This window comes from Artibeus jamaicensis, unplaced genomic scaffold (assembly GCF_021234435.1).
Source record: "Artibeus jamaicensis isolate MK-2021 breed Jamaican fruit bat unplaced genomic scaffold, CSHL_Jam_final contig_465, whole genome shotgun sequence".
NCBI classification, from domain to species: Eukaryota; Metazoa; Chordata; class Mammalia; order Chiroptera; family Phyllostomidae; genus Artibeus; species Artibeus jamaicensis.
This window is the reverse complement of record NW_026521843.1, coordinates 1,115,602-1,137,720: the sequence shown is the minus strand read 5'-3', so window position 1 is coordinate 1,137,720 and position 22,119 is coordinate 1,115,602. Positions and strand designations below refer to the sequence as shown.

Below are 22,119 nucleotides of genomic sequence, written 5' to 3'. Positions count from 1 at the left end.
TGAAAGAAGGTGCCGGAGCAGAGAAAGCGGGAATCTGATGGGTGTGCTCGGTCCTGGACGCCAAGAACGACGGGGAGAAAGGAGGTGGCGAACCGTTTACCACACAGGTCCGGCAGGAGCCAGGCCCCCGGGGCCGCTTCCTGTGAGACACTGGCCGTGTGGCCGGATGGGACACGGGCAGAGCCAATAGGATTATGGATTACATGGGACTGAAGGTCACGCGTGTCATGGGACCTCAGGGGACAGAGAGCCCTGTTGGTGGCCTGGCCAGGAGACCTTCCAAAACATCAGAGTGGTAACACGCCCCAGATCTCAGGGGAGAGTTCACAGGCCAAGGGAGGGCGAGTGCTCCCGGTGGAGAAAAGCCGGACGTGGCCGCAGGTTGGTGTGGAGACCACTTTCCTCCGGGCTCCACGGACGCCTCGCTTTCTCGTGTTGGGCTTTGCATTGATTTCAACAGGCTGGAGACATTGGAGCACCAGGGAGCTGAAACATTCTTGGATGTCTCCTTTCAAAGTGCGTGCCAAGGCTCCCAGGCTCCTCCATATTTCATCAAAAGCACTCGTGCCGACTTTCAAAGTAGTTACCCCGCCCCCCGCCCCGCACTGGGCTCTCAGCGGCAGCCCTTCAAAGTGTCGGGGAGACGGGCCATGGCCCATCAGACGCGCTCAGCACCTCCCGCCAGGCGCCCGGGGAGGACAGAACGCTGAGTAAATGCTCACCGTCCTCTGTGGCCGCATATACCCGGGGGGATGGGGGGCTGGGGTCGTCATCTGCGACATGGGAAACGCCAGACAGGGTCTTGCTTGCGCTCTCTCCTTACTGATTTCTGATGTGCTCAAGAAAAAAGCAAGAAGTGCAGTAAAAATTCCTCTCTGGTCAGCAGGTAAAAATACGTTTTTACAGGAGCCGGATCAAAGTAACGCAGGGGGGCGGGGCCACGGGACGCGCGGACCAGGAAGCCCCTGGGCAGGGGGCTCAGCCTCTGCAGTGAGCACGGCGGCCCGGCTCTCCGACGGTGAGGGGCCGCTGCAGCCTCCACACCGAGCACCGGTTCCTGAACCGAGACCGTGAGTCACTTTGGTGCTGTGGTTCAGCGCTGGGCAGGTGACCTGCAACACTGAGACGTGCCAGCTCGGGACGCGCCTCCCGGGAAAGTCCAGGCCCTGGTATCAGAAACACGGGCCCGTAGACACGCACAGGGACAGCTCTGGAAACGTTCCGCTACATCTGAAATGAAATTTGGATTCCTGATGTACTTGGAGCTGCCGAAACAAGCTAGAGGTAAAGATACTTCCTCCCAGTTCTTCAAAGAAAAACGGCCAAATAAACCTGCTAAAAACCACGCACACAATACACACCGTGTTCCACTGGCGTTTGACGTCATGAGGTCAAATCGCAGAGGGAAAACCCCGGCCTGGCCTCGGGGAGGCGCGGGCTGGGGCCTCAGCCAACTTGGACTTTCAGCAAGAGCTCGGAGGGTGCACCCTCTGGGGCCGTGGGGGACTTTGTATCACTGACAACCGACCGCGTTGTCTGCGGTCATCTGATTCCTGGGCCTCCTGGGAGCTCCTTGTCCTGTGGGCCCACCTCCCAGGGGGCTTGGGGAGTGCGGTGGGCCAACCAGTGCTGGCCCCCAAAACCAGCCGGCCCTGGAGCTGCCTGTGTCCACCAGGCGTGGCCGGAGCCAGAGCCCCGGAAGCTGGCCAGCAGGAGGGCGGGCTGCAGTGGACAGTGGGGTGGTCTGAGCGTCCCCAGAGTCCTGCACCTCCCCGGCCAAGCTGGGCTCCCCTTCCTGCCTCCCGAGGAGGAGTTTGTGCTACAGACCTGCCTTGAAGGAACTCCCGGGGAGATGAATCCAGAAAGGAAGCTGTGAGCTCGGGACGGACTTCCTGCCCCACAGGTGAGCTGTGCAGCGTGTGGGCTCCTCCACAAAGACCCCGGGAAGTAAACATCCCCAGCGTCCCGGGCGAGGCGGCCCTGCCGACTGAGCAGGGAAGGCGTCCCGAACGACACAGCATTTGAAAGGATCAGCGCTGCACAGAGCCCCGAATGCTCCCCAGAACTGTATGTGGCAGATGGGACATCAGACTAAGGAGTCAAGGAGAAAAACATCTGTTCACAAAGAGGGGAAGACGGAGGGCACTTGGAGCACAGCACCCCTCCCGCGTGGAGACCCTGCCTCGGAGGAGAGCGGAGCGGGCTCTCCAAGGACCGCGGGCTCAGTGGGTCGGGCCTGGCTGCCCACAGGTGGGCGTGGGGGTGACGGTGGGATCGGAATCGCCGAGACCCAGGGTCAGTGACAGGCCGTGGCGTAGAGTGACAGCGACAAAGACACTTGTCTGCTTCGAGAAATGTGGTTCGGCCTGTTTGCTTGGAGGAGAGGGGCTGCCAGGTCTGCGCAGGGAGGGCACTGGCCTCCTGAGGGCCTTTGGGTCCCAGACTGGGACAGGGGCCTGGGGCCCGGGGACCACCCCTCAGCTGCTCGGAGCAGGCGAGCCTGAGGCCGGGGTCTGTCTCTAAGGCCTGCCTCTGGCTGCCGGATTCAGGCTTCGCACTAAACAGCAAAGCTCTGGAGTGAGAGGGGTGCGGGGCTCCCCCGGCCTCGCAGGTTCCTTCCCGATCAACCCCGCCGACCTCACGTCCGGGGACCGCAGCAGGAGGCTGGGGCGTGACGCTGAGATGGAAAGTCACCGAGGCCATCACAGCCAGTGTCACGCCGCGGTCTGCTGGCCGCCCTCCTGTGTGGCACCGTAGACAGCCTCCCACGGCACGAGGCCACGCGCTGGCCCGTGTGGGAAGTCAGGGCTAGGAGAGGCCTGTGTGCGTGCACACGTGTGTGTCTGCTGCGGTGACCAGCTCCCAGGTGCGAGCTAGTCTCTCGTCCGCCGACATTCACAGAGCGCCCCACGCTCACCAGGTACAACTGTCTCTGAGGACAACATGTCCTCTTCCCCTGCAAGGAGTGTACTGCCTCCTGCGTGTGGCCCCCTCCACCGCAGGTTTGGGGGCTCCCAGAGTGTCCAACCTCAGAGAAGGGCCCTGGGGCCGCGGCTCAGGGGTTGAGGGTTGTCCTGCAAACCGAAAGGCCGCCGGTTCGATCCCCACTCAGGGAGCGTGCCTGGGTTGCAGGCCAGGTCCCCAGCTGGGAACATGTGAGAGGCAACTGATTGATGTTTCTCCCACACATCAGTGTTTCTCTCCGTCCCTTCCCCTCTCTAAAAATAAATATTTTTTAGAAGAACAATTTGAGACTGATACACTGTAGCAAGTTCAATACGCAGGGCAAGGAAGGTCAGCTGACCACAGAACGTGCGTTTCCCTGGTCAGTCACATTCTGTCTGCGGGCCTTTGGATTTCTTTGACCTTGAATTACAGGCTGAAATGTTAACAGCTGGCCTGGGAAACAGGCACAGAGCGAACACGCTCACTTGTACCTTGAAACTCCTGCAGCCTCCACCCAGGGCGTGAACAGGCCAGTCGGACGCAGGGCCTGGTTCACTGTGCGCTGCGGGTTTGTGTCTGAGGCCTCAGAGCTGGACCGCCCTCTGCAGACTCCAAACAGGAGCAGGAGAGCCAGGCGCCCCCAAGCGTTTGCGCTGGTGCTGGGGCCCAGAGCACGGAAACCTGCCCTCACCTGCATCACTAGCTCTCGTGACTCCGAATGGCCTGCAGACCAGGGCTGGGGGTCGGGACTCAGAGGCCAGGTGACTCGTCCCGGGTCCCGGTGGCTCCACACGTCAGCCCCAGGATGGCCTTAGGCCGCTCCGAGGTGGTGAGGGCGCTGTGACGGCAGCTGGCTCTCCGCTGAGCCCAGAAAAACAGGCGCTGGAGCCCCTGCTGCCACAAGGGGAGGCCCAGAAGGCTCGCTGGGCCGGGGGGCCCTGACCCCCCTCCATTTAAGGCTCTGTCCCCCAGGCAAGCGTCTGGGGCACAGTGTGGCGCCCCTGTCACGTTGTCAGGGGGCCGCAGAGCCCTGACCGCAGCTGGGCCGGGCCCTTCCTCCGGTCGGAGTGGTCTTGCACTCCGGGAGACCGTGCTGCACACCGCCTGCGCCTCCCAGGGGGTCCTCAGACGCAGGAGCGAGTTGCCGACCGCAGCTCCGCCAGCCCTTCCCCACTTCTCCCCGAGACTACAAAAGTCAGCCTCCTCCGGAGCCTTCTCTGCTCAGGCGGACCCCCCCTCGTTCCCCTCAAACTGCCCCCGTGGGCACGCCGGCCACAGTGACGTCCCTGCACAGGGGACACCCCGGGGAGGACAGGCCCAGCAGACCGAATTGCCGCCCCCACTCATGGCTGCAGGACTTGGGGGCTGGGCTCACCTTCGGAGCCTCCTGGAGCCTCAGGGCGGAGGGAGCAGGGCGGTCCCAGGTGGCGCTGGGACGGTGCGTCCAGCGGACGTTCACACTGCAGGTCCCCAGCAGCCCTGCGCCCGTCCCTGGCCCCAGTGTGTGATGGGCGACTTCAGGCAGAGCTCCTCTCAGGTGACTTCACACAGACACAAAGCTGTTTATGAAGCAGGTTTCTCTTCCCCAATTTGTGACATTCTGCTTGGGGACGGGGGGTGTCCAGTGAGTGACAGGAATGTGCTACTCCATGCTCAGTGTTGCCATTTCCTCGCCGGCCCTCAGTCCCCGCTACTCCCCGAGGCCTCCCACACCCCCACCCTGAGCCCGCACTCCGTTCTCCTGGGCTCAAAACCGGACCCCAAACCCACGGTCCCCCCTTGACCCAGAAAAGGAGCAGCAGTCACGGTGACCCCTTCACCTGTGAGTCACATTCCAAGAGTCTGGAAATCGCTCTCACACTGCAGACCGCACTTCCAATTCCTGTTTTCTCGATACGGCGCCTGCTGCTACCTCAGAAATGAGCCTTCTCAGGCCTTTCCTCGTTTGGTCTGGGCCCGGGAAAGCCGGTTATGGAGTTCCGAAGCAAGTGCACAGCCGGGATTTTTTAACATGACGAATGTCACCTTTGTAGAAACAAAAGAGTTGTTTCTACACCTTTTTATTTACACGCTTTTTCAAACCTCCTCCAGGTAACAGCCCTCCTCTGTGCAGCTGCCCCTCACTAGGGACATTTAATGAAGAAGTGCTCTCTCCTTCAGGATTTTGTCTACAATTGGGCTTTTAAAAGTTAGCACTCAACAGGCTTCAGAAACAGTAAGACCCACTGGCAAAGTCCTGCTGCGGGACGCATGTGGCTACTGTAACCTTCGCTGAAACAAGGGGTCTCGGCACACAATGTAGCCCCGGGATCCACTGCCCGTGAACTTGCCACAGTGTTGCAGAGCCCAGTCCCAGCAGTGGGAACGATGGGTCTCAGACTGGACGGCTGGCCTGCAAGGGCAGGGATGTCCCATCCCGTTCCTCCACTGACTGCACAATTATCTTTCACTTTGGTCTAGAAACACAAGAAATGAGAGAGGCGTCTGAGCAGAGTCAGCTGCCGATCATGCGGTCAAAGGATTCACACGGACGGTGAGCCTCTGCCGCCCGAATGACCTTGACAGGGTGGCACACCAAAGGGAAGGTGCTCTGTGCCAGCGCCATCGGGGGACCCGGGTGCAGGGGGTGAAGAGTCCACCGACAGGGGCTGAGCCTCACACCCACCAGCTCGACCCCCACCTCCAAGAAGCCGGGCGGGGGGAGGGGTAGGAAGCGAAGGGCTCAGGACGGGCTCAGACGCGCTCCTTGTCCGGCGGGCTCCGTGAACACCCTTCCGAGTGAGGCTGGTTACGATGACCTTCTGGGCGGCCAGCAGCCGCCGGGACTCCGGTGCAGCACAGCAGCTGGGTGACGTGGGGAAAACCAGGGCCCTGGTCCCCACGGAGCCCGTGAATGGCCCGCTGCAGAGTACGCGGTGACTCGGACGTGCTGGGAGCCCGCGTGCCGCACTCCTTCGAACCTCGTCCGCACTCCCACTCGCTTCGGTGACGGCCGGAATTCGCGGCGGCTGCTGGTCAGGAAGTCAGATGTCCGGCTCACAGGTGGGAAAATAAGCCCAGCGTTTGGGTTTAAGGTGTAATTCGTTGGTGAGAAGTTAGGAACCAGAGACCAGAGTTAGTGTTTCATTTCCGTAGTTCATAAAATCGGCTGTGGCGAAAGGCAGGACCCTCCGAGGCCTCCAGTTATCCCCACGGGTGCGTTTTAAAGGTGCCGCCCGGCACAGAGCGGGGGGGTAACCAGGCCGACGGTGAGAGCAGGCAGCGTGGCGGAGAGCCAGCCGTGACAAGGGACCTGTGGCTTCTGCCTGGGTCGCCGGGAGCCCCAGGCCCTGAGTCACCCACAGGCAGGACACGCAGCCAGTGTGGGGCCGCCTGCTGCTGGGAGCGCCAGCGGGCAGGAAGCACCCCACCCCCGCCCCCCAGAGCCCGAGCGCTGCCCGATGCTGCAGCTACTGCGGCATCTCTGGAGTGGCTCCGAGCCAGAACCAGCTGCTCTGGAATTGCTGACCACGGAAGCCGACACAGAAATGGCGCGTTAGGCCGTGAGTTCGCAGCCGCCTGCCGCAGGGGACCGTGACAGAATGTGTGAGCCCCACGGCTTATTTTAGCATACAATTGAAAACCACCCAAATCATCCGCCAACACATTGGATAAATAAACTGGTGAGTCAATCAGTGAAACAGCGTATCACAGTAAAAGGGAATGACCTGTAGCGGTGAACAGGGCTGGGCCGCACACGCCCCGTGCTGTGTGGAAAAGCCAGCACCAGGGAGGCGTGTGCCGGACAACGGCACTGACACAAGCAGACAAGCTTCGGCAGCAGGAAACCTGCCCTCCAGGGACGGCAAGTGTGAAAAGACACCGGTCGTTGTGAAGGCCAAACTAGCGCTTCCCTGTGTGCAAAGGACGGGGCGTGTTTAGCCCGGGGGGTTTGCACAGACACCTGTTCTCTTCCCGTTGCATTACAGAGTTGCACACCCTCTCCTGTGTGTACAATACATTTCACAGCAAAAGAAACGGCTCTGGCAGCAGTGCCAGGAGTGGCGACAGCATCTTCTGCAGGCAGCTGAGGCCGGAGCAGGCCGGGACTCCGTGGGGGTTCAGGAACCGCCTCCCCTGGTTTGGCAAAGGAAGCCTCTCCCGAGCCCCTGCCCCCCGACAGGATTAACCCTGGGCTCCGTCAGGCAGGGGCCCCTCACTCCTCCGGGGCCTCCCTGTGTGTCCCTCACGCCACGAGCACCCACCAGGCTGCCCCCAGGCTGCCCCTCCAGGGACACGTGCCCAAGAGCCGTCTGCGGAGGAACTGCACCGCTGAGGTCCAGGCTGCGAAGACACTTGTCTCATGACAGTGACCAAGGGGGCCGAGAGGAGTGAGGAGGAGACCTTGGGCAGCAGACTCCTCGTGCAGTGAGTCTCCCAGGGACCCAGTGCCAGCCCCGGCCACACAGACAGGTGTGACGTTGCGGTCACGCACCATCACAGCCTGGGATTCTGGCTGCCTTCTCCTCGGTGACCCAGGCAGGACACGGTGAGCCCCTCCGATCGTAGCTGCCGTGTCCAGTGCCTTTCCGCACTCACACCACTGGCCCTGCCATCTGGAGTGGGTGCGCCCAGAACAGCTGACGGACTGGAGGTGGCCAATCTCCCTCCCGCTTTCTGCGGGGCCCTGGCATGCAGGGACCAGCTCTGCCCTGGACGGGGATGTGCGTCCGGCTGCCGTCCTGACCGCAGCAGACACGGGGAGGGACTCTGTGCTGTCCGGACGGCGTCCGGAGACCACAGGCCTAAGTCCGCTCTGCGGCCCACCGGCCGGAGTCCGGAGACCACAGGCCCACGGCCGCCTGTCCTCTGTGGGGCCCGAGGGGACTCAGGCAATGGCGAGCTTCAGGGCCCCCAGGAAGGATGCGTCCCAGGCGCCCAGCAGCCGTGTCTGGGGCACGCGGCGGAGGGCCCTCCCTCCTTCTTCGAACCTGCGGGCAGCGGCCACCCCTCCCACCCGGCCGCCCTGGGAGCTTATTTTAATCGCCACTGCCCGCCCACCTGCATCCCGGCTCTGACTGACATTCCCGAAACGCCACGTCCCTAGTAGGTGGCTGCCCCTCCCCAGAAGGCAGAGCAGGGACCCCGGCCAGCCCTGCGCACAGATCCGCTGCCCACAGAGGCCTCTGGGGCAGGACACTCCGCCAGGGAGGGGTCCGAATGCACCTCCCCGGCCTTCGGAAGGACCCCGGGTCACTGGCTCCGGGCAGGTAGCCACCCGGCCACAGGGCCCCACACCACTCACACCCGAGGGTCTGGAAGCCTTGGAGCTTCGGGGAGGACGGTTCCAGGCACGTGTGTCCTGGGGAGAGGTGGTCCCTGGTCTGGGTAAAGGCTGGCCGGGCCTGTGAGCTGATAGGAACGATCTAGAACTCGTGCTGCTGGTGGGCTCACACCCTTTACAGACAACGGGCTGCGTCTCATCGGCTGGGCCCACGGAGCGCGAGGGGCATCGCTGCTGTGACAATCCCATCTTGTAACATTAAAAAGACAGTCACCCTCACAGCGCCCCCTGCGGCCGGTTCTTAACCCACCACGCTCTCCGCAACATGGAAGACAGACTCAGTGTGTGAGTGGCCACTTCATTAAATCACCAGGGATTCTACTGATCTGAGAAAGACTAATTGCCAGTAACTCCTTGAGGTTCGGGAGAGGAGCACCCTCCGGAGGAGGAAGGGCCGGGCCACCCTGCAGCTGTGCGTGCGGGCGCCGGGTCACAGGTTGGACCTGAAGCCGGCCTTCACGGAGAAGCGCATCATGGGCTTCTCCCGGGGCCGCAGGAGGCAGATGGAGCTGGGGAAGCCCCTCAGACGCAGGCGGCCGACGCCCCCGTCCGGGTAGATGGTGAGCCTGGCGTGGGTGACGACGTCCTGCAGCTCGGGGGTCAGGCTGTTGAACTCCTGGCTCTGGTCGGGGCACAGCTGAAAGAGAGGCGGAGCCAGGGCTGCTGCCGCCCCCAAAGGCCGGCCTGCGCCGCACCACCATGGGCTGGGACTGGGGGCTTCCGTGGCCCGGCTGACCGCCGAGACCGCGGGCGGGGGCGATGCCCAGACAGCGGGGCACAAATGCTCCGGTGTCGTGGTGGGCGCGGCACTTAATAGTAGTTAAGGGGACAGACTGATAGGACGAAGTGGACATGGGTCCCCGGAGGCAGTCACCTGCCTCATGGGGGAGCAGCCTGCACCCTCCATTCTGAACCCCCACAGGTGGCCAGTCCAGCATCCACGCCTCAGGTGAATGCACTGTTACAGCCTCAATAAGCTATTTTCTTTCTAAAAGTTTGATATAATGCAGAACCATCCTTCCATGTGTTCTTTGCACACGCCAATTTACACCAAAATTCGGTTGCCATGAAAAAGAATGAAGTCCCTTCTCTATACCATGTAAATGCGCAGACGGCTTTTAAAGGCCGCCTGTGCTACCAGGGGACTGAGCAGGCAGTCTGGAGTGGGGGGGGGGCTGCAGACTTCGAGGGGAGGCCCCGCCCCACCCCGCCAGGCCGCACCTTCGTGACCGGGAGCAGCGCCTTCCACCTGTGGCCCGGCAGGTCCCACCTCTGCCTGATCATGTCTTCCTCCTCCTGGGTGGTCAGGATGCAGCCGTCCAGGCTGCAGCTGGCGGGGGAGCTGCCTGCGGGCACAGGATGGCAGAGAGGGGCTTTCTCTACACCCTTGGCCCTCGGCACAGATCACCTTCTGGGGTCTCGGGATTTCAAATCGGACCCAGAGCCCAGCAAAGAACAAACCAGCGCCCCCTCTCGGCAGGAGATACGGAATGAAGGCCGAGAGTGGGGAACGTGTCCTGAAACCGGGGTTCGTCTCTCACGGGACTCGGAGGCGGGCTGGCGCGTGCTGTGCATCTGAGTTTCAGCGCCTGGCATTTGGCCGCGTGTGTGGAATGTCTGATACATTCCTGGACTGCGGTTTTAATTACTTGCGTGCTGCTCTGTGGCTCGCCTGAAATGATCGTGGAGCGGGAAAACCCCTCCTGGTGGCGGCGCGCTTTGTAACGTGACGATGAAGAGATGCGGAGCTGAGGGGACTGGAGCGGGTCCCCGAGTGTCCTCTGGGTGCAGAGAGACGGCGCCGAGCCCCACCCCCAAGGAACGTGCGGGGCACACGACCCCAGCCTTCGCCTTTACCTTTGAAGGGCCTGGTGTCGACTTCGATCTGCGTGACCACCCCAGGATGTGCCAGTCGGAACACGGCCCACTCGCACCCGGGAGGGAGGACGGCGCCGTCCTGGCCGCTCTGGAATTCGGGAGGAAGGGGTGTCGGCCGAGGCAGAGACCAGCCTGAGACCCGCCGGTGGCGGGGACAGGCTGACTGACGTGCGCTGAGGGTGTTCCTCTCTCGCCCCGAACGCGAGCCCTGCGACCCGGTTTGGCAGTGACTCCTTGTGCCGCCGCCTCGTGAGTCCGTTGGGCGGTGGGAGTTCTCAGTGGGGTTTACACGCTGGAAGTGGCCTTTTATTTTGCCTTCCTCTGGATTTCCTCATGTCATTGAGCCACCAGCCACGCTGTCCCCCCGTCACATGTTCACGCAAGTGCTCTCGCCCAGGGACACACGGACATTAGGAACGACTAAGCTGGTTTTCTCCTCCCGGCCTGTCAGTACATCTGCCCCGGGTTTTATATACGACATTAACTCCCAGACCCCTCGTCGGCCCGCTGGCCCTGCGCCCTGCGCTAGAACAGAGCAGGCAGGTTCGGGACGCGCTCCCTGCATGTGAGACGGAACCGCGGCGCCTCACCTGCAGCACGGGCGGCCGGTCGGACCGCCTCGCCGTCTCCCAGCCGTCGCCCACGGCCTTGGGCTGGCCAACACCTGCGGGGAAGAGCGTCCGCACTCGTGACTCCACCTCCCGCGGAGAGCGGGGTCACCGGAGCGCAGACCCACACGCCTGAGGGCGGCCGCGGCAGCTGCGTTCGCCGAAGGTGACGCTTCAGTCGAAATCACGAAGGGAAACCGCCGTGGTCGACGTATCCTAGAGGCGAGTCCTGCACGGGCACCGCCCCCCCTCCGTCTGTGAGACGCCCCTCCCACCACATCGGGTGTCTGACGCTGCCCACCCCCCCCCCCACGCACCGACTCACCTATCATTCTGTTCGGGTGCCCGAAGTGGGCGTTGCTGAATGCTATGCACGCCCCGCCGCACGCGATGGCCGCCAGGTCCAGCGGCTCCTTGGGGTCGATGGCCGCCCAGTCTTTCTGCCCGATCCCGTACACCCTGAGGCGTGCGATCCCCCCGTCTGGAAAGGAGAGGCGCCTGGGTGCCTTTCGTGCTGGAAAAGCAGCTGTCCGCCGGCCACAAACGACAAAAAGGAGCAGAGCCTGTGCCCCGCCTTCCAGGGCCTGGAGCTGGTTTCGCAGCTCGCCCAAAGCATACTCGTCCACCTAATGTCCTGGCCTCGGGGAGGCCCTCCCTCGGACCTCCAGCAGGGTCTCCCCCACCCCCGCCCACCTCCCCAGCAGGTTTATCGCCCCCCCACCCCCGGCGCATCATTGCTCCACAGTCCAGTCGCAGGCCGAAGTCCCCTCGTTTTTTATGTGAGTCCCTGCTCATGTATTCTCCCAAACACGGGATAGAAAACCTCTGAATCGTTGCCTCCCTTGTTCCCTCTGTATCATCTCCACCTAGAACCAGTCCCGGCACATAGTAGGTGCTCGTTTTTCACTTGAATTAATAACTCCAGGGAAGTCAAAAAGCAGCTGGTCAATTCACCACAGATGTGATATTCGGTGCTGCACAGACTCAGACAAGAGCCGTACGGTTTGGTTTTCAGGATGATGCAACGCTTGGCAGTGCAGATGGGAGCACGAGAGAATATTCCCAACAGCCGAGGGCGCCTCAGCCGGCAGAGCCGACAGCAGACCCGCGCGCATCGCCTGCTTCTCGCAGAGGGAACGGTTTTCATTTGTCTGAATGTTACTTCCTAGAGGTGGGAGCCGAGTGCTCTCCGTCGGAACTCAAACTCGTCATCAGAGTGTTCGACTGACACCCGCCCTGCCTGTTTGTACGGGGAAGACGCCGCAGACCTGGGTGGGCGGAAGCTGTGTCAGCGGAAATCCCGATTCACAGTCAATCAGCCCGGACCCCATGGGCGCGACGCCCGAGACCAGACCCAGCGGATGCGGGAGCAGGCGCTGCAGCGCGGGTCATGCTCAGTCACGCTCGGTCACGCTCAGTCTTCAAACGGCAGCCTCTCGGGTAAAAGCATGAGGAGCGGAAACACGCCGCACCCAAGTGTGGGCCAAGGGACCCCGGGGGGCTGGTGAAGGTCAGAACAGACGAAAACAGCCGAGTAAAATCTCTGGAAAGTGTCCTGAGGGCACACGGTGAAGGAGGCAACATTTAGTCGGGAAAATTTGCGGAAACTCAGTAAGAACCGTGAGCTTCCAGTTTTGGAACCAGGCCAGGAGCTCCGCTCCCTCATCCCACTTCAGCGAGATGGTGGCTCCGGGCGGCTGAGTCCACACCACAAGCCTTGTCCTGGCTGCTGTGGCTGAGTGCTGGCCTATGGACTGAAATGTCAGCGGTTCGAGTCCCACTCAGAGCGCAGGCCTGGGTTGCAGGCCAGGTCCCCAGGAGAGGGCGCTCGTGAGGCAACCACACATTGATGTTTCTCTACCTCTCTTTCTCCCTCTCTTCCCCTTTCTCTAAAAATAAGAAAAATAATAAAATCTTTCTTAGAAAGTGAAAAAACCCTGCAAGCCTGTGCCCCATCTGGCAGCCGGGGGGCTTTCTTCCTGGGAGGGGCAGGGCCCTGGCGTTTGTCATTCTGTCCCATCGGAGGTTAAGTCCCAGGTGAGTCCCAGCCTCCACTGCCCCTCCTCCGGGCACCCAGGTCCTCAGGCAGCATGTCCCCAAGGGAGGAGTGCACCGTGGTCCCCAGCACCAGCCCAGAGCCAAGGCTCAGAGACTGGGCCCCTGGAAGAAGCTGGTCCTAGAACAGAGAGCTCCAGGTCTCTTCCCAGCAAGCTGAGTCCGTGGGCAACAGAATGTGGAGCAGCTCAGGCCCCGAGCTCTCTCGGAAAGACCAGGGGCTGGGGGCTTCACGGGAGACCTTTGTAAACTGTAAAACTGGTTCTGCTGCAAGCCAGACGGATGGCGGGAAAGACCAGGGACAGAGCTCCGCAAAGCCCTTCTGAGATCCGAGCAAATCTCAACACCCACCTCAAAACTGTCCCTTCGAAGGAGCCCAATCTAACTGGATCTTTAGCGCCGTGACCCATACCCCGGGCATTGCCGAGTGAGGAGAGCGACCAGATGGCAATGAGCGGCGCTGACTGTGGTCAGCGTGGTGAGGAACAGAGACCATGAGAGCACTCGGCCACGGCTGTCACCCTGACGGGTCCCGGTGTCACCGAGGCTGCACGCCCTGAGGAGTGTCCTCCAGAGACTCCCACTGGGACGGTGAGCTGGGCTCCGCCAGTGGACACAGCCACAGCCAGACACCACCGCACCTGGACAGGCGATGAGGCCATTATCCGAACAGGTGGTGTGGAGGCACGAGTCCCCTCCCTTCTCTCCAGTGCGTGAAAACACCCCAGTGTTCAAGGGTACAACGCAGTCTCTGCAACATCGGCCGGTGACACGTGCCACCCAGCAGGCCAGCACAGCAGGGCAGGGCCTAGGAAATGACCCCCGAAAGCTCAGCTCAGTGGGACAGATGGAGAAAACCACAGGCAGCGAACAGGGAGGTTCACGCCACGGACCCTGAGAGACCGTGAGTGCAGACCGGCTCTCCTTCCTTCTCTCGACTTCTTCAGGAAACACACAGTTACAATGTATCGTTGGGTTTGCAACGTTCGTATGTGCTTCTCATTACAATTATGCCACCGGAAAGGGGGGAAGGAAGTAGAGCCACGCATCTCTAAAAAGAAATAAAAATAAAGTAGTGAAATAATCACTAAATTGCAGAAATAAACCCAGGTGCCTGTGAGCACTGCTACTTTCCGACAAGCGGCCAAAGGCACTCACTTGGGGAAGGGAAGTTTCTTCCACAAACGGTTCTTGGAGAGACTCTGTCCACATGCAATCGGATGAGGCTGAACCCTCACCTCACGGCGTCTACAAAGTAACCAGCTCGAAACTGGTCAAAGACCTAAAGAGAAGGGCTACAATGATGCGCTCTTAGATGAAAACGGGGCTTTTCTTTGTGACCTCGGACTTGACGATGATTTCCTCCTCGATCTAACTCAAAAATATGAACACTCCCCAAAACACACATCAAAATGCAGAACTTTGTCAAAATTCAAAACTCTCGTGCATCAAAAGACTGTAGCAAAAAGTGGGAACACACCCGACCGACTAGGAGGAAACATTGAAACATTTGCGCACATCTGGTCAGCGTTTAGCACAGTGGTAACTGTTGTGACGATGATAAACGACAGAAACCCAATGTGAGACTGGGCAAAAGCCCCAGGTAGGCATATTCCCAAAGAAGGCGTACCAGCGGCCAGTGCAGCGCCTGAAAAATGCCGTTCAGCACCACTGGCCACCAGGGAGACACAGACCAAAGCCACCGTGGGCTACTGCCCCACCTTCTCCGGGGCGACTGCAACTTCCAGGAAAAGACGGGAGCCCACCGAGTGACTTGCCACTCGGCTGGTGGCAAGTCATCAGTGCAGCCACTTTGGAAAACAGCCTGACCAGTCCTTGCGTGACCCAGTGACTCTGGTCCCAGGCGGACACCTGCACACAGACACGAGTCCGTGAAAGCCCTTGCACAAAGTGCCTACGGCAGCATCGCTCTGATGTAGCCACAGAGGGAGACCGTCTCAGCGTCTGTCGGCTGATGGATGAGACAAGGAGGCGCCCCTCCCCACCGCCCCCCCCCAGTGTGACGTGATTCAGCTGTAGAAAGGAGCAGAGCCCCGCCCCGTGCTCGGCGAGCTGAGACTGGAAAACCGCGTGCTCAGTGATGGGACCAGTCACGGGAGACAGAAATGTCCAGGATGGGACGCAGACTCAGGCGGCCGGATCGGCGGAAAGCAGGGTGGGTGGCAAACAGGAACCAGTTTCTTCCTGAGACAGTGAAACTGCCCCCCAGGTGATGGTGGGGACGGCCACTGCTGTCACACCGACTGTCACTCGCATCCCGAAAACCACTGAACTGATCGCTCACCTGGGGGGGGACGGCACCGGGTGTGAGCCCCAGGAAGCTGCTATAGAGCGGAGCGAGCGGCCGTGTGTGGGCCTCGGCCGCTAGCGCACCCGAGAAACGCAAACCCCAGGGGCTGGCCAGCCCCACGCAGCTTAGTCCCGGCTGCGCGCCTCGCCCTGCGGGTCCCGACACTGCCGTGGACGGATGCCTGAACCCCGGACTCTGCCAGAGAGCAGACATCGGCGACCGGGTCGGAAGGGGCGGCGGCATTTTCTGTCTGTGCACCTGCCGCCGCTCCATAAAGACAACAGAGAAAGGACCTGTGGTGACGGGGACACGCCATATTCACCTGGGAACAGGTTGAGTCTTACGTGAGTCCATCTCTGCAGGGAATTTACCAAAAAGTAGTTGTGGCTGAAAGCAGGCTTTCCCGGCGTCAGCTGCGTCATGGGCACCAGGCAGTCCCAGCTGTCCGACTTCAGCTGCGAGGGACAGAAAAACGTTCGCGTGGCTCCCAGGAGGAGCAGGCCTCCAAGGCCTTGCGCCTGCGTGGGGCTGGCAGGGCGCAGGTGCCCCAGTGACAGACAGTGCGGGGAGCACTTCAATAAAAGTCATAACGAGGGTCCAGGTTTCATGTGCAGAGCAGGGCGCTGGCTGTTTCCACTCGGATCACAACGCCCACGGCAGGGGTGGGGGAGGCCGGGGAGGAAGGACCAGACCTGAGCTGCCCTCCCCTGGAGGAGCCTCAGGGTGGGGCCGTCAGAACAGGATGTGAACAAGCCGGGAAGCCCAGGGCTGTTCCTGGGCGCTTGGCGGGAGGGAGCCCCGCAGGGATTTTCTCTGGATCTGCGCTTCCCCGACAGAAGGCCTGGTCTGCTCGGCTGTCACTGGTTTCTGAGCCTGGCACGGACCAGTGCTTTTGTAAGACATAGTCTGAATTAATTACAGGACAAACGAACCTCAGAAAACAAGAAGGCACCAAAGCACAATCCCAGATCGTCCGTTTCATTATGTTCGTGGGCCATGAACTCACTTTGTCCAATTCCCATAAGACGTATTTGGACTCCAGCCGTTTCTGTCGGGGTCTCAGAGCTGAGCATCCGCAGGCGGAGGGGCCGCAGGGCACCTGGGCGAGTCGCTCCCCTGGACCCTCGGCCACGGCCTCCCTCGAGCACTGGCTGCCCGAGCCGCTCACAAACATTGGCTGGGTCGCACTGTGCAGGGGGGGCCATGTCCCTGCCCCTGGCGTGGCCCAGTATGAAGAGCGTCCCCCCCCCGCCGCCCTGGCCCCCCGACAAGCCCCCACCCTTTCCTGGAGACGTACCTGGGCGACGGCTTCCCACTCCTCAGGCGTGGCCTCCACCCCCGCCCGGACTCCTCGCTCCGGCATCTCCGGCTCTTTGCCTGGTGTCAGAGGGAGCAAGGGGGCAGGGTCAGGGCTCAGAACCCAAAAGGACGACGCTCTGAGTGGGCCGTGTGGTCATCCCATTCCGCCGGCCACACCAGCGACGCCGTGCCTTCAGTGAGAGTGTCCAATGAGCAGAGTAGCCCCACGCTTGCTGGCGCTCCTCACCACGTGGGGACCAACGACCGTGCAAAGAGCAGTGTGGCGTTGGGCGGCACATTGCCGTCAGGATAGCAAATGTTTCCAAGTCAAACCGGAGCCGGTCTCTCCCCTGACGAGGGTTTTCAGACTCGGGGGCCCGGTAGGATCCCTTCCCCAAATGCACCTCCCCCCGGGGGGTCATCCAGGAGCAGGTCCCACTGGGTGACCCAGGACCCGGCTGACAGCTGGTGGCAGGCGGGCTCACTCGTCTGCCCCGTGTCACTTCCTGCCCCCAGAGGAACCTGTCACCCAGCACCACCTAAGTCCCTGGTGCCCCGCTTCTCTCCGGGGCAGAGCCTCCGACACTACGGTGCCTTCCGCACAAACTTCCCAGCTCACGTCACTTCTCTTCCCCAGGACGTGTCTGTCCACACAGGCGACAGCCCTTATTTCTGAGAAGTTAACTCTGGAGCCAACATCAGCTGATGCCCATGGAAGGACCGAAGGGGCGGGTCCGACTTAAAGCGTCCAATCACTGCGCTGGCAGGCAGGGCCCCACCCAACGCCCAGGGCCCCTGCGTCACTGACCGGGGCTGCTGCCACGGCTCCGTCTCGGCGTCCAGGTGGCGTCTCCACCCCCAGCACCCTGCCTGCCACACCTCACGGTGACAGTCTGGGAGAGCGTGGGGATGATGCCATCTGAATCAGGTCAAAGGGCATTGCTAAGCTAGAAACCCAACATCACAGAGCGTGCCGCCGAGAATACAAGCTGGGAAGCCCGTGGCGGCCAGTGGCCAAGACGAGCAGCTGAGTCTGTGCGTCTGGCGACACACGGCCGGGGGGCTGAGAGGCCTCAGGGCCCCGCAGGGCCATCCTAGGGCCTGGTGTCCCCAAAGTACCTTCTTCCAAGTTTGCTGCTTGAATTGAGATCCGAGGGGCGTAGCTGCCCGTGAAGTACGAAGCGTCCACGTCGAAGCCCCGGATCATGCCCTGGATGCCCAGCTTGACGATGCACCAGTCGTGACCTGCGGGACCCAGATGACAGAGCACCCATCACCCCGAGGTCGGCGGGGCAGCCGGTGACAGAGCGGAATGCGCATGTTAGTGTCCCGCACTGACCCCTCTGTCCATCAGAGGAAACGGGACGGGTCAGCTCTCAGCTACGACTTCGGGGTCCCCCATCCCGGGGCCCCGTGGACCACTGCTCCCCATTTCCTGCAGGAGTGGCCGCTCTCAGAGCAGAGCTGGGACGGCCCCGGACGCCGAGGGCCATCGGCAGAGCTGTGTGTCCCCCCGAGGCAGACCGCCCGGCCTCTCCGAGCGTCCTTTCCTCCCTGTGGGTCGGGGGCAGCCCCGCCCAGCTCAGCAGGCACCTCATTGTCGAGGCAGGTTTTGGGGTGTCCGCTCCCGCCCCTGCCCAGGCCCCTCCGGTTCGGGCGCTGAGGTCTGGGAGCTCTCCAGGTCAGCAGGTCGCTGCGCCCCCCCCCAGGGTAGACCCCTGCCCGCCGCCAAGCGTGCAGACGTGCTGGGGTCCAGTCGTGCCCGCAGGGCCGGGAAACGCACAAGGTCACAACCGCCTGGTGCATCGCAGCACTCGAGAGAGCAGACAAGTGGGCTTTTACAGGCCTTTCTGCAGCTTTAAAAGACGCGTTTTGATGGACTCTGAGGAGTAGTGACGAGTCAAAGCGGCGCCTTACAGTGACTAGAAGACTCTGTGTGCGGTGGCCCCGACGACCGGACAGGGCTGAGCACGCGTGTGCCCCCAGAGCCGGAACGCAGGAAGCCCTCCCTGCCCCCCCATACCCCCCCCCCGCACACTGTCATCTTCCCAACAAGTGTCTGGCTCCTTTACTCCTGGGGCTCCCAGGTGCCCGGGTCCCCCCCACCCCTTCCCGAACGCTCCCAGCCCACGTCCACCAGGGACAGCCAAGGTCACTAAGTGTCCCAGGGCCGGAGCCAGCGCTGCCCCCAGGGGTCCCCTTTTCACTCGCCCAGCAGGAAGGGGCGGGGCAGCACCGGGTACCTGGAGCCCTCCGCCTTCTGGTCTCCCAGCCGTCCATCCACTGGCCGAACTCCGTGTACTCGTGTTCTTTGAAGCGCGGGCCGTCGCTCTGAACACAGAGGTGCAGCAAGGCGGTGACTGGCCTGCGCTCAGCCTGGGCTCCCGGCCAGTGGGCTTCTGCCCTGAGGCCCAGGTGGGCCTGCTGACCAGACGCTAGGGGCGTGCTCAGTGGGCGTGGCAGCGCCCGCCCTCCACCCTGCGCAGGTAACCCATCCCCGCCAGCCCGGTCTCTGTGCGGCCCTCAGAGAGGGAAGTCCCGCCCTGTGGCCTCTGCGAGCAGAAGGGACAGCTGAGTGGTGGCCACACCGGGTCACCACCAGTGTCCAGGCCCCACAGACAGTGCGGCTCCCGGCCCACAGTCCGTGACCCCCACCCGCCTGCCTGGCCGACGGGAATTCCCTCGGTGGGGGCACGGCTCCCTCCCACCAGCACCGCGCCCCCAGAACCGGCACCACTGTACCTTTAGGAGGTTTTCTGCAGGAGCAAAAAAGTCATCTGTTGCAAACAAAATCTAGGCAAAGAGAGATGAAATAACCATAAATTAAACCCACTTTGTTTCATTCCCTGGCCAGCCATTAGGAGGCGCAGTAAGGAGACGCAGTGAACTCTCCTGAGGGGGGGACGTGGACAATGGGCCACTGAGCCCGAAGCTGTGAGGGGGTCCCCTTCCGCCACCTGCCTCCCCCGAGTCCCCGCTTCTCTGACTCCCCTCCACCACCCGGGGCCCGACCCTGGGGAAGAACACAAGCCGGCTTTCTTCTCTGCGAGGATCGGGACCGGGCTGTGCACCCCGTGCACGCAGAGCCTGCGGCCGAGCGTCTCGGAGGGCTGGCTGGGAGAGGCCGTCTCTGAGAGGGGGTGCTCTCCAAACTGCTCTCAGAAGCAAACCAGGCTGGGGCCACCCTGCCTAACCCAGGCCCAGCAGCAAGGGCTGCAGCCTGGAGGGGACCTGGTGCTCTGGTCTGGCCCACCCGGCCCCAGGAAGGTGCCCTGGTCTGCTGTGTTGGGTGGGCCTGCTCGGGGAGCGAGTGGAGGCGACCCGCAGGGGGGCCGCCGTCTCCACACCCATCCGCCGCCCCTCAGTGGAAACCCTCGGGAGGGGGGCCCTTCCTGCCTCCCCAAGCTCACCTTCCGCAGCCCCCCGCCCCCCTGCCACACAAACACTGGAAAGTTTCAGAAACACCAGCCCAACTGGACCACGTCTGCCCCTTGGCGGCCCCCTCTGTCTGAAGCTCCCCCCGCCCCTTCGTCCGCCTTTCCAGCCGCCTCCCCCACTCAGGGCATCACTCCGGCCGGGTCTTCCCCTCCCAATTGCCCACGGTGGGGCCGAGAACCCGTGTGCAATCCTGGCGTCTTGGCGCCTGGCGTGCTGCTGGCGCCTCCCTGCCTCTGCACGTGGCCACACCTCGGTCCCTTTGCCCCCTGCAGGCGCTACCACGCCGGGCCCTCCTCGGCGCACAGACTCCCAGGGCGTCTCCTCCTGCCAGAGTCTGAGGACCACCACTCTCTTCTGTAAGAGGGCCCACGGGGGGACAGCGAGTTCTCTCCACAGGCGCAAAATGTCCTTTTTCAAAAAGAACTTACGGCACCAACTGAAGAAAAATGATTTGGAAGCCTTTGGTGGTCAGGGGCTCCCTGTGCGAGGCAGGCCCTCCTGCCTGGCCCCTGCTGCCCTGGCTGGTGTCTCCGTGGTGGGGACCTGGGCCCCCAAGGTGGCTTCACTGCTGCTCGTTCCTGCCACAAGGCCGCTGCTCACCTTTCCTCCCACAGACTCAGACGCCATGTCGATCAGCTGGACGAAGTCGGGGGACCGGGACAGTTTTCCCTCCCTGGGCGAGTCAGCCATGCTGCCTGCAGGGAGAAAGGCAGGCGTGGTCACCTGTGGGCCGTGTGGGGTGGGGGGCAGGGCTCTCCTCCAGACCCCCACGCCCCAGCTGAGATGGGCAAACCGCCCAGACGGCGCTGGATGCTGTGGCCGGGCGCAACCCCTCCCGGTGGGACTGGAAGGCGACTTTGCCCAAACACTGGAAGTGGAGGGACGCGGAGCAGCTCCCGCTATGGCCCACGCCACAGAGGCACCCAGGGCCCACGTCAGGGGGCCCTCGTCCGCCTGGGCGAACGGGGCAGTCGCTGGGTGATCGATCGATGGGCGACCGTAGGGCGAACTCGGGGGACCCGCTGTCCCAAGCTCGCTCCGCCTCGTCCGCCTGCGCTCCCCGGAGCCCGCCTCCAACACAGGCGGACGCTCTCCAGTCTCCTGTTTGCTCCTCCAGACGAGGCCTGGCTTCCACTGGCAGAAGTGAGTCCACTTTGGGGTGGGAAAGCCCACGTCCCAGCAGCCGCCGTCTGCCCGCTTCACTGGGGACAGGACAGGCTGGACAGGGGGCCGGCACGGCCTCTTCCAAGACGCAGTCACTGGAAACCTTATCAGTCTCTCCGCGAGGCTCCCTGGGCGGTGAGGACTCTGCCGCCCGCTGTGCTGAGCGAGTGACGCGGAAGAGGAGCAAACGGTCGGGCCTTTGCAGGACGCGACAGAGGACCAGCTCGGGGACAGCTCTCCGCGGGGGACTCAGCCCCTCGGCAATGTCCCAGCAATGCTGGTGGCGGGTGGGGGAGGCGAGGCAGGAAATCCTGCCACCGTCTCTCTGCGGCCTCCTCACACACCCGCTTCTCCCCTCGGCGTCGGTCAGAGAGATCAGACTGAGCAGGGGAGACGCAGGGGCCGAGCCGGTGCGGGGGGTGCTGGCCTCGGGCGACTGCTCTGCGGTCGTGCGGAGACGGGCCTCTGCCACACGCGGTGTCCACGGGTACTTCTGACGGAACTGAATTCGGCTTCTGGGAGTCGCCGCCGTCCTGGCAGGAAGCTCCAGCCGCGCGCTCAGGTGCTCGGTGGGCGACGCATCTCCCCAGGGCTCTAGAGCGCCCCCCCCAGGAGGCGCCTCTGTGTTGCTGGCGTTGGGTGCGGCAGCGGATCTCAGTGGCGGCCTGGAAAGCTGTCCACGTGGCTTCCTGCTGTGGGAGACCTACTGTGGGACACCTACTGCGTGCCAGGCACCGACCGAGCACCTGACCCAGGCAACCTCCTTACGAGGTGCCCGTGACTGTCCTCACATCGTCCACGGAGACGGAAGCTCAGGGAGGGAACGTCACCCTCGTCCAGTACCACTCGGTCCCAGATGGGGACGTCACCGCAATTCCTCGCCCTCCTCTTCCCATTCCACGGCCGTCCCCCTTGCTCTGTGAAGGGCAGGTGCTGACCGCTCCGGCTTCTCGGCCCACCCGGTGCTCACGGCCGCACAGAAGGGAGCCGGTCCTGAGCCCCGGGGGGTGACTCACCGCCCCCAGACCCCTGGGACACTCACACGGCAACCTCCCTGCTCCCGTCCCCACAGTGGGTCCCTTTCCGCCGCATCCACG

The 22,119-nt window shown here is 62.7% G+C and overlaps 1 protein-coding gene across 1 annotated transcript; it reads right to left on the bottom strand.

The window, feature by feature from the left end:
- Positions 1-8,699: 8,699 nt before the first annotated feature.
- Positions 8,700-20,548, bottom strand: ALLC (allantoicase). The gene is made up of 11 exons (XM_037151734.2): positions 20,459-20,548; positions 19,163-19,213; positions 18,664-18,751; positions 17,540-17,665; positions 16,419-16,498; positions 15,444-15,576; positions 11,081-11,236; positions 10,738-10,811; positions 10,127-10,235; positions 9,491-9,615; positions 8,700-8,906 (listed from the first exon to the last, which is right to left on the bottom strand). Exons 1-11 carry the CDS (start codon positions 20,546-20,548, stop codon positions 8,700-8,702), a joined length of 1,239 nt encoding a protein of 412 aa, XP_037007629.2.
- Between the last annotated feature and the right edge of the window lie 1,571 nt (positions 20,549-22,119).